Source organism: Pan paniscus, chromosome 14 (genome assembly GCF_029289425.2).
Source record: "Pan paniscus chromosome 14, NHGRI_mPanPan1-v2.0_pri, whole genome shotgun sequence".
NCBI lineage: Eukaryota > Metazoa > Chordata > Mammalia > Primates > Hominidae > Pan > Pan paniscus.
In genome coordinates this window covers 100774214-100785027 of record NC_073263.2, presented here as the reverse complement: position 1 = coordinate 100785027, position 10814 = coordinate 100774214, and the positions used below count along the sequence as shown (strand labels likewise).

Here is a 10814-nt window from a genome sequence, read left to right as displayed (position 1 = left end):
GTTGTAACAATCAAAAGTATTTTATCACCAAAGGCAAGGATTTAAGTAACTTTTCTAAGCCACAGATTTACTATGGTTTTGTCTGAGAAAAAAAAAAAAAAGGATGGACCCCAAACTGTCTAAAATTCAAAAAAACAAATACATTTAAGTTCATGAACCCTTTAAAAAGTTGACAAACCATGCATAACCAAACATAAAGATAATTAAAATTTTAGGATAAGCAAATGAGAGATAATTTTTTTTAAGAAATGAGAAAGTAAAACAAAATTAACCTAACAAGGCAGGCAGCGATTCGTTGCTCACTTCCCTTTCTGCTGGTTTCATTTCCCTTCTTAGGTGAAAACACTCTTAATATGTAAATCAGTCCACTAAAGACTTCAGAGTCCTTTCTGCTAAGATTTGCAGAAATTTTTATGCAAAAGAAATTATTTCTAGACTTCCACGCACTAGAAAAGCAGACTTACAAAATACAGCAAACTAAAGTGGATAAATGTATGTGGCAAAGCAGAAGCAATTAATCAAGGATCCTACTTTTAAGCATTTAGAAATGTTTAAACAGTAAAAAGTGGAAATGTGGATATTCTATGATTTTTAATAACTTGGTAGTAAAAAGTGAGACTCCATTTAGGAGTACCTACTAAGTGCCAGGTACTATTAAGCACTTGGGATCTTTCTGGTTTAAGGCCCCTACAATCCTACTGGATATAGTATTATCTCTATTTCAACTGTACAGAAATGAAGTAGGAACAAAGGGTTAGTCAGAGTGGGTAGGTAACTAGACAAAGTCACATAGCTTATAAAGCAAAGAAGCTAGACTTTAAACCCCCTTTTACTCAATATCAAATCTCCTTCTCTTTCCATAGATGATGCAGACTTCAAGCATCAAAGTACACAAACTGAAGAAACTTTATCGTTTGTATATAATTATCTTAAATATATGCCATCATTTCAAGGGGAGCTTATGCTAAGTGTGACTTCATAAACAAATCATTTGTGAAAGAGAAAAACCACATCCAGGGTAAAGTCATAAGGTGAAAAAGCCTATTTCAGAGAGCACTTCCTGAAAGAGACAAAGCAGCAATTAAAGTCAGCCCAGCACCAACTCCGATGCCAAGCGTTACACTGGAAACTACTTTTTAAAGCAACAAGAGTCTAAAACAAAATACAACATTTCTTAAATACACTGTTTCCAGAAAGAGCTATTTTAACAGAAGCAACTCAAAGATATCCCTTCGACAGAAGTGGAAGTGCTGAAAAATGCTCATCTCTCACACAGACTTTTGATGGACAGGAGGTAAGCAGCATTTAATTAACTTCATGATTATTGTCAAAAGTAATGCTTTATGTACTGCATTTCAAAAATCATTTCATTTTAATAATACAGGCTGGGCGCAATGGCCCACGCCTGTAACTCCAACACTTTGGGAGGCCAAGGCAGGAGGATCAGTTGTGCCCAGGAGCACCATAGTGAGACCCCGTCTCTATTAAAAAAATATATTTAATTAAAAAAATAAACATAACAAACTATGTTGGTGAAAGACCTTGAAATAGGCTATATAATCATCTTTCCACATTAATATGATTTTACATTTATTTTCAATATTGCTTTACATTAATAGTAAATGTAATTTTTTTCAACTTAAGGAAAGAAAATGTTTATGGTAAATCATATGTATATTTAGGAATGTTCATCACATGTTTTCAATTACATTGTTTCATGAAATAACTTAATGGTTTTTAAGAAAAGAAAAGCTACAGATAATCATGGTATCTATAGCTTTTAAAAAGCTGACTTTAAAGTCAATCACTTTTCAATATTTATCCAAAAATTTCTGTGTTTGCAGAGCACAATCAATACTATAATGCCTTTAAAACACATGCATCACTCATTTTTTTTCAAACGTCAGCAAATGAATATAAGTATTGGTGACAAGCTACATAAAAACAGCTTGAGCATAACGTGGGAAAAAAGACTCAAGATGGTTTGTAAGTACAGGACTTATGTCACAAAATTGAAGGATGAGGATAGGTGAAGGGAGTCCTGATACAATACTAAAAAAAGAAAAACAAATACAAAATTTCATTTATATTATAATTGCTACTATTTAATAAGAATGCATTCCAGTTAAAAATAAGATTTAAGCCTCCAAGATTACTCTCCTTTGAATGACACTAGAGATATAATTTTTCTCTGTAGCACTTTCCTCATTTGATAGAAATTAATATTCTAGTCACACCAATATTTGGAAAATTTAATATGTTTTTAAATATATAGAATTATGCTCCTAAATCATATTTAACCTAAATATTTGAGAAGGAAAGAAGGAGAAGAAGGGAAGAAAGGGAAGGGAAGGGAAGGGAAAGGAAGGAAGGCAGACAGGCACGTTTCTTGTGTTTATCCACAGCAATTGCTCAAGTTAATTCTTAATTATCAATAGCCCGTGATGCCACTGACCACAGACAGCAAATCTCCCCCATAGTTTTCCTTAAAGAGAAATTCTGGGCTGATTTCAAGACAGCCCACTCTGCAAAGTGACATTTTTGAAGGAAACTTTTCATCCACCTCCATATTACAAGGGGATGCCACAGATTCCATCTCATTGCAGCAAAGTCTATTTTTGAAGTCTGTTGTTGGTGTTGCATCATGGGGGAGTGAAGTTTCACACTGAGGAGTCAATGATATTTGCAACCCCAAATAACCTCCTTTCCATTTAAAATGGACGGTTTTTTGTTTTTTTTTTTTTTTTGGTGATGGAAATTTATAAGTTTCTACATACACATCAAGTTACTGAATGACTTATTAATATCTACTTGTCTTAGATACTCCTTTTTTGGATTTACTTTGAAAATTGTTAAAATTTAAATAATATTGAAGCTTCTGAATCTAGATGGAATGAGGATATGAAAGTTACTAACGGCACTAGCTTTTTTCAAGGTGCTGCTTTCTGTGAACCACTGAAGTAGAGCAGCTGAAATCACAAAACCTGGAAGACTTGGCATTATGTACTCCCAATTGTGCACTAGAAAACAGCTCATCTATTGCTCTAACAGTCTAGTTCTTGATCTGCTGACCATGACACAAAACATTGCTGTTTCTCGACCTATGATAATTTAAAGAGAACATAAGGTAATAAATATTATGAAGTGTTTCCACTTTAAAAAAAACAAAAAGTTTAATAGCCAGCTACACAAGTCTTCATTTTCAAACTAGAGAATTACAAACTAGAGTTTTTTAGCAAAGTAGAGTTGCTGTGAATCATCTCATCAAAAGTTCCTTCATTTATTCATCAATTCAGTAAATATTTATTTATTGAGTACCTATTACATGCTCAATAGACAGTGGGGCTATAGCTGTAACAAAGGAAAAGTTCCCATTCTCTCTCAAATGAGAATTACTGTGAATGTTCAGTAGTTAACCAGTTGAATCGTTCCTTGATTAAATGCTCTCGAACTTAAAATTCACTGGCAGTCAAGCTGAGTGGGAGAATGTTAAGCATTTATTTTTTAACCAACGATTTTATTCTTATTTTTCTTAACTATTTTTACAGTTTCTAAGTATCATGCCTACCAACAAGCTGTAAAATGATCACCCTGAACAATCAAGATCAACCTGTCCCTTTTAACAGCTCACATCCAGATGAATACAAAATTGCAGCCCTTGTCTTCTATAGCTGTATCTTCATAATTGGATTATTTGTTAACATCACTGCATTATGGGTTTTCAGTTGTACCACCAAGAAGAGAACCACGGTAACCATCTATATGATGAATGTGGCATTAGTGGACTTGATATTTATAATGACTTTACCCTTTCGAATGTTTTATTATGCAAAAGATGAATGGCCATTTGGAGAGTACTTCTGCCAGATTCTTGGAGCTCTCACAGTGTTTTACCCAAGCATTGCTTTATGGCTTCTTGCCTTTATTAGTGCTGACAGATACATGGCCATTGTACAGCCGAAGTACGCCAAAGAACTTAAAAACACGTGCAAAGCCGTGCTGGCGTGTGTGGGAGTCTGGATAATGACCCTGACCACGACCACCCCTCTGCTACTGCTCTATAAAGACCCAGATAAAGACTCCACTCCCGCCACCTGCCTCAAGATTTCTGACATCATCTATCTAAAAGCTGTGAACGTGCTGAACCTCACTCGACTGACATTTTTTTTCTTGATTCCTTTGTTCATCATGATTGGGTGCTACTTGGTCATTATTCATAATCTCCTTCACGGCAGGACGTCTAAGCTGAAACCCAAAGTCAAGGAGAAGTCTATAAGGATCATCATCACGCTGCTGGTGCAGGTGCTCGTCTGCTTTATGCCCTTCCACATCTGTTTCGCTTTCCTGATGCTGGGAACGGGGGAGAACAGTTACAATCCCTGGGGAGCCTTTACCACCTTCCTCATGAACCTCAGCACGTGTCTGGATGTGATTCTCTACTACATCGTTTCAAAACAATTTCAGGCTCGAGTCATTAGTGTCATGCTATACCGTAATTACCTTCGAAGCATGCGCAGAAAAAGTTTCCGATCTGGTAGTCTACGGTCACTAAGCAATATAAACAGTGAAATGTTATGAATAATAAGGTTCTTTCATTTCAATCCCATCAAAATTCACTTCACTAACTACTCTGGCGTCAATGGATATTCTGTATAATACTATCAAGTCCCTTTTCTCTTGAAAAAATAAATTCATTATCTTCATTTTAAAAACTTATATAAAACATTTTTGTGAATTATTCAGAGAAAAGCATCTGATTTTTCTTTCCTAGTCAAGCCTTGTTCACATAGATAATTAACTTTTTGCATTTCTATGTGCAAGTGACACATGTGTGTTAATCAAGTCAGTAGGGGGGAAATCGAGCTACCATACAAAATAATTTGATTAAATTATTTTCTATCTAGATGCAGCTCCCTTAGGTCTAATTTGCACTAGGAATGGAATTATAAATCCAATACTTTATGTCCCAAACACTGACTTCCAGAATTCCTATATAAGAAATTATGTTGAACTCATTACTGTTACTTACTACAAGGCAAAATTAATAGCAACAAGAACCCAAGGGGCCTGTTACAGCCATCCCCATCAGCCCTTCCCTACTCTGAATTCATTCTTTTAAAAACAGAGAATAGTCATTCAACAAACACTGAGAGCCTACTATGCACCAAACCCTATTTAGGACTAATGATGAAAATCTAACCTGAGATGCTATTTCTATCCAATAATCCAAGTTCATTTCTATCATGTGAGGTTTCTACTATATGGCGAAATGCCATTCTCCAATACAAACAGTTTGCTCTTCTTATGTGGTTGAAGATAACATTTTTACAAAAGAAGTTAATTGATTTTTTTTCCCAGGCCATATGTCACAGTATAAATAGTACTAGTAGGAACCTTGGATTTCTTAGCCTTGCCATTTAATTTCTCCTAATAAAGTAACAAACCAAGTAACTTATCCATCTAAAAGAAAAAAACTGAACTATAATCTGTAAAGCCCCTATTATCCTTAATACTTATGGAAGTAAAATAAATGATTCAACTATAACTTCCTCTCTGCTAAATTACCTTTATCACTCTTAACATGATCATATCCTACTGGGGCTTAGAACCAAATACATGCATTGGTTAGAAATTTATTTCTGGCTGGGCGTGGTGGCTCACGCCTGTAATTCCAGCACTTTGGGAGGCTGAGGTGGACGGATCACTTGAGGTCAGGAGTTCGAGACCAGCCTGGCCAACATGGTGAAACCTCATCTCTACTAAAAATACAAAAATTAGCCAGGCATGATGGCAGGTTCCTGTAATCCCAGCTACTCGGGAAGCTGAGGCAGGAGAATAGCTTGAACCCAGGAGGCGGAGGCTGCAGTGAGCCGAGATTGCGCCATTGCACTCCAGCCTGGGTGACAAAGCGAGACTCCGTCTCAAAAAAAAAAAGAAATTAATTTCTGGAAATAACATAGGTAAATTCATATTCCTTAAAAAAAAAAAGATAAACACAACAAGTCTAATAATAAAATGGCATTTTTGCACTAGAAGGTCCCTTAGACAATCTTCTTAGTACAATTCTTCTGTTCGAAATATAAAAAGCTGAGGTCTGAAGAGGTTATGCGACTTGCTCAGCTGAAGAACCACACCTAGAAACCAAGGTCAGTTCTTTCATGTCAAACACCAATTTTTCAATAATAAAAAGCAAACATGCTTAAAGAATGTAAACATTCTCAGAGCTACATAAGGTGGTACTGAGATGCAGTTTCTCAATAAAGAGAAAAACACAGTTTTTAGTTTCAATAGTCAAATGAGTAAAATATATATATTTTTATATTTTATATACATAAAGTACCTTTATAGATATTATATCTTTATATATTATTTGTATATCTTACATATATTTAACATATAATTTCTAAAACAAGAAAAACAACTCTTGTATTGGATATGTAGGTTTATTGTACACATATACATAGTCAGAGCCTACTCTCAACCATACAGATGAATCTACTCTTAAATTTATTAGATGGAAAAGTTCTCTGCCATAGCTTGTCTTGATAAGAAGAGTTTAGTCTCAGAGCAAAAAGCACAACAAAAGATTCTATTGATACAAAATCAAGAAAGTGAAAATGTATGCTGTGATTCTCACAGTAAAACTGTAAATAATTTAAATTACAATTTAGTTGTAGATCACTTAAAAGTTATTTTTAAAATAATTTACTTAGCATTATAACCAAATACATTTTAACATAATATGTAAAAATTCAAAATTTCACTGTATTCTGGAAAACAATGTAACATCCACATATAAATACTAACAAAAAATAATAGGTATATAAGGCCAGATGAGTGGCAGGAATGAGTTACTAGAAATGCCTAATACATATGGCTTTTAATAATGGAGTTATTTCTACTTTCAAAACCTAATGGTTACATTTTCTGAGTTTAAATCATAGTCATGAGCATCTATCATATGTCAGCTACAATTTCTATGCAAAGCACTAGAAAAAGAAATGAACAGGTCTATGGTTCAAAGGCCTTCCCTTACAGTCTTACTGGGGCTACACTGTAATCAAGGCTTGCTTGCTCTTCAACATTACTAAATGTAGGGCAAAGAGTACATAAAGTGAAACTTGGTTCCCCCTCAAACAGCCAGTGGGTAGCCTAGAAGGCACAGACCATGACAATGTAATATAATAAATACTAACAGAGATAATTAATACATGTGTTGTAATACACATATAAGGGCAATTAATCCTGCCAAAGGGCAAGAGGAAGCAGAAAGCAAGCCAAGTAGGCATGAGAATGCAAATGCGTAGCAAGCGAAGAAAGCTGGATGACCAGTTGGGAAGTGGTTTGAGAGACTAGCTGGTGGTCAGATGAGGAGGACTCTGAAAGGAAAGAAGAGCTGGGCATGGTAGCACGTGCCTATAATCCCAGCTACTCAGGAGGCTGAGGTGGGAGGACTGGGCTTGAGCTTAGGAGTTCAAGGCCAGCCTGGATAACATGGCAAGACCTTGTCTCTTAAGAAAAGCAATACATGGAAGGGGTATATGCTTGCTCCTAGAAGCTTGGCGTAAGAGAGCTTCTTTAATTCTCGGTGCTACCCTTTGAAGCACAGAATACCCACAGTTGACATGTGAGGGTCATCTAGAAACTGAGCTCAGGAAATGGAGCTTGAGAGAAGCAACTTGCTCAAGATTTCACATAACTAGTAAGAGGCAGAGCTGGAATCTCAAATCTGGTCTGATGGCAAAGACCATGCTATTTCCACTATTCCAGACTGCCTGGATAGCATCTTGGAGGAATCTGACTTTTATTCTGATGGAAATGAGAATTTGAGGGTTTTTAAAAGAACTAGTGTGGTTAAGCCTGCATTTTAGAAAGATAACTTCTGACAGCATTGTATGGAATGCTTTGAAATTCACAGGGAAACTAGTTAGAGAATTACTGTAAAAAAGTAGACAAGAAAAGATTTAAGAGTTTAGACTGGGATAATAATGACAGTAGAAGTAGAGAAGAAGGGATGAATATTCATTTAGGACTTTGAATTACTAAGACTCAGTGCCAGAAGTCCTAGCCAGAGCAACTAGGCAAGAGAAAGAAAGAAAAGGCATCCAAATAGGAAAGCTCAAACTATCTCTCTTTACTGACAATATGATTCTATACCTAGAAAACCCTAAAGACTCTGCCAAAAGGCTCCAGGAATCGAGAAACAACTTCACTAGAGTTTCGGGATGCCAAATCAATGTAGAAAGATCAGTAGTAGCATTTCTATACACCAATAACTTAGTTCAAGCTGAGAGTCAAACCAAGAACACAACACACACAAAAAGATACCTAGGAATACATCTAACCACGAAGGTAAAAGATCTCTACAAGAACTACAAAACACTGCTGAAAAAAATCAAAGAAGGTCAGGCTTGGTGGCTCATGCCTATAATCCCAGCCAGCACTTTGGGAGGCCAAGGCAGGCTGATCACGAGGAGATCGAGACCATCCTGGCTAACGCAGTGAAACCCCGTCTCTACTAAAAAATACAAAAGAAAGTAGCCAGGCATGGTGGCGGGCACCTGTAATCCCAGCTACTCGGGAGGCTGAGGCAGGAGAATTGCTTGAACCTGGGAGGCAGAGGTTGCAGTGAGCCAAGATCACACCACTGCACTCCAGCCTGGGTGACAGAGTGAGACTCCGTCTCAAAAAAAAAAGAAAAAAGAAAAAAAATCAAAGATGATACAAACAAATGGAAAAAGCATTCCATTCTCATGGTCTGAAACAATCAATATCATTAAAATGGCCATACTGACCAAAGCAATCTACAGATTTAAGGCTATTCCTAGCAAACCACAATGTCATTTTTCACAGAATTAGAAAAAATTATTCTAAAATTCATATAGAACCAAAAAAAGAGCCCCAAATAGCCAAAGCAATCCTAAGGAAAAAAAAAAGAAAAGGAAAAAACAAAGCCAGAGGCATCACATTACCTGACTTCAGACTATAAGGCTACAGTAAGCAAAACAGCATGGTACTGGTACAAAAACAGACATACAGACCAGTGGAACAGAATAGAGAACCCAGAAATAAAGCCTCATAACTACAGCCATCTGATATTCAACAAAGTTCACAAAAATAAACAGTGGTGAAAGGATTCCTTATTCAATAAATGGTGCTAGGATAGCTGGCTAGTCATATGCAGAAAATGAAACTGTACCCCTACCTTGCACCACATACAAAAATTAATTCAAGATGAATTAAAGATATAAATGTAAGACTTCAAACTATAAGAATCCTAGAAGAAAACCTAGGAAACACCATTCTGGACATCGGCCTTGGGGAAGAATTTGTGACTAAGTCCTCAAAAGCAATTGCAATGAAAACAAAAATTGACAAATGGGACCCATTTAAACTAAAGAGCTTCTGCACAGCAAAATAAACTATCAACAGAGTAAACAAACAACCTATAAAATGGGAGAAAATACTCACAAACTGCATCTGACAAAGGTCTAATGTCCAGAATCTATAAGGAACTTGATTCAACAAGCACAAAACAACCCCATTAAAAAGTGGGCAAAAGACATGAACAGATACTTTTCAAAAGAAGACACGCAAGCGGCCAACACACAAGAAAAAATGCTCAACGGTAATCATCAAGAAATGCAAATCAAAACCACAATGAGATACCATCTCACACCAGTCAGAATGGCTACTAAAAAGCCAAAAAACAACAGATGCTGGTGAGATCTGGGAAGAAAAGGGAAACTTATACACTGTTGTATATAAGTGAGAAAAGGGAACACTTATACACTGTTGGTGGGAATGTAAATTAGTTCAGCCACTATAGAAAGCTGTTTGGAGATTTCTCAAAGAACTTAAAACAGGACTACCATTCCACTCAGCAATCCCACTACTGAGTACGTAGCCAAAAGAAAATAAATCATTCTACCAAAAAGGCACACGCACTCACATGTTCATCGCAGAACTATTCACAATAGCAAAGACATGGAATCAACCTAAGTGCCCATCAGCAATGGACTGGATAAAGAAAATATGGTACATACACACCATGGAATAGTATGCAGCCATAAAAAAGAATGAAATCATGTCCTTTGCAGGAACATGGATGCAGCTGGAGGCCATTATCCTAAATAAATTAATGCAGGAACAGAAAATCAAATGCCACATGAACTCACTTAAAAGTGGGAGCTAAACACTGGGTACACATGGACATAAAGATGGCAGCAACAGACACGGAAGACTATTAGAGGGGGAAGAAGGGAGGGGGAAGGACGGAGGGGAGCAAGGGTTGAAAAACTAACCACTGGATACCACGCTCACTACCTGGGTGACAGGATCATCTGTACCCCAAACCTCAGCATCATGCAATATACTCATAAAACAAACCTTCACATGTACCCCCTGAATCTGAAAGTTGAAATTTCAAAAAATAAAAACTAAGACTCAGTGACCTACCCCACTGACAAGCAAAATGAAAGATTTCCAGCTTGCATGACTCTGAGTAGATGCTACTAATTAAAATAAGAAGAAAGAGGGAAAGAAGACAGAGAGGAGGCCAGAAGAGAAGAGAGCTTCTGAACATGAGTCTTCTTTGAGTCTATAAATCATTAGGAAATGAGACTCTGGACCAGACATGGTGGTCACGCCTATAATCCCAGCCCTTTGGGAGGCCAAGGCAGGAGGATCGCTAGAGGCCAGGAGTTTGAGACCAGCCTGGGCAAAATAACAAGACCCCATCTCTACAAAAACAAACAAACAAAAAAAAAATGGCCGGGTACAGTGGCTCACGCCTGTAATCCCAGCACTTTGGG

The 10814-nt window shown here is 36.7% G+C and overlaps 2 protein-coding genes across 21 annotated transcripts in view; one reads left to right on the top strand and one right to left on the bottom strand.

Moving 5' to 3' along the window:
• The window catches only part of GPR18 (G protein-coupled receptor 18), a 38155-nt gene extending 31833 nt beyond the window's left edge, over window positions 1–6322 (top strand). For 10 of the 19 annotated variants that reach the window (XM_055096954.2, XM_055096953.2, XM_055096951.2 and 7 more), the window contains 3 exons: window positions 864–1294; window positions 2936–3127; window positions 3549–6322. In XM_055096954.2, coding sequence (XP_054952929.1) covers window positions 3583–4578 — 996 coding nt within the window. In that variant the 5' untranslated portion in view covers window positions 864–1294; window positions 2936–3127; window positions 3549–3582 and the 3' untranslated portion in view covers window positions 4579–6322. Of the gene's footprint in view, window positions 1–863; window positions 1295–2935 lie in introns of all 19 variants that reach the window. The other 9 variants (XM_063595985.1, XM_063595983.1, XM_008957429.4 and 6 more) reach the window with 2 other exon arrangements.
• The window catches only part of UBAC2 (UBA domain containing 2), a 185902-nt gene that overhangs the window by 125778 nt on the left and 49310 nt on the right, over window positions 1–10814 (bottom strand). The gene's annotated exons all lie outside the window — the stretch shown is intronic.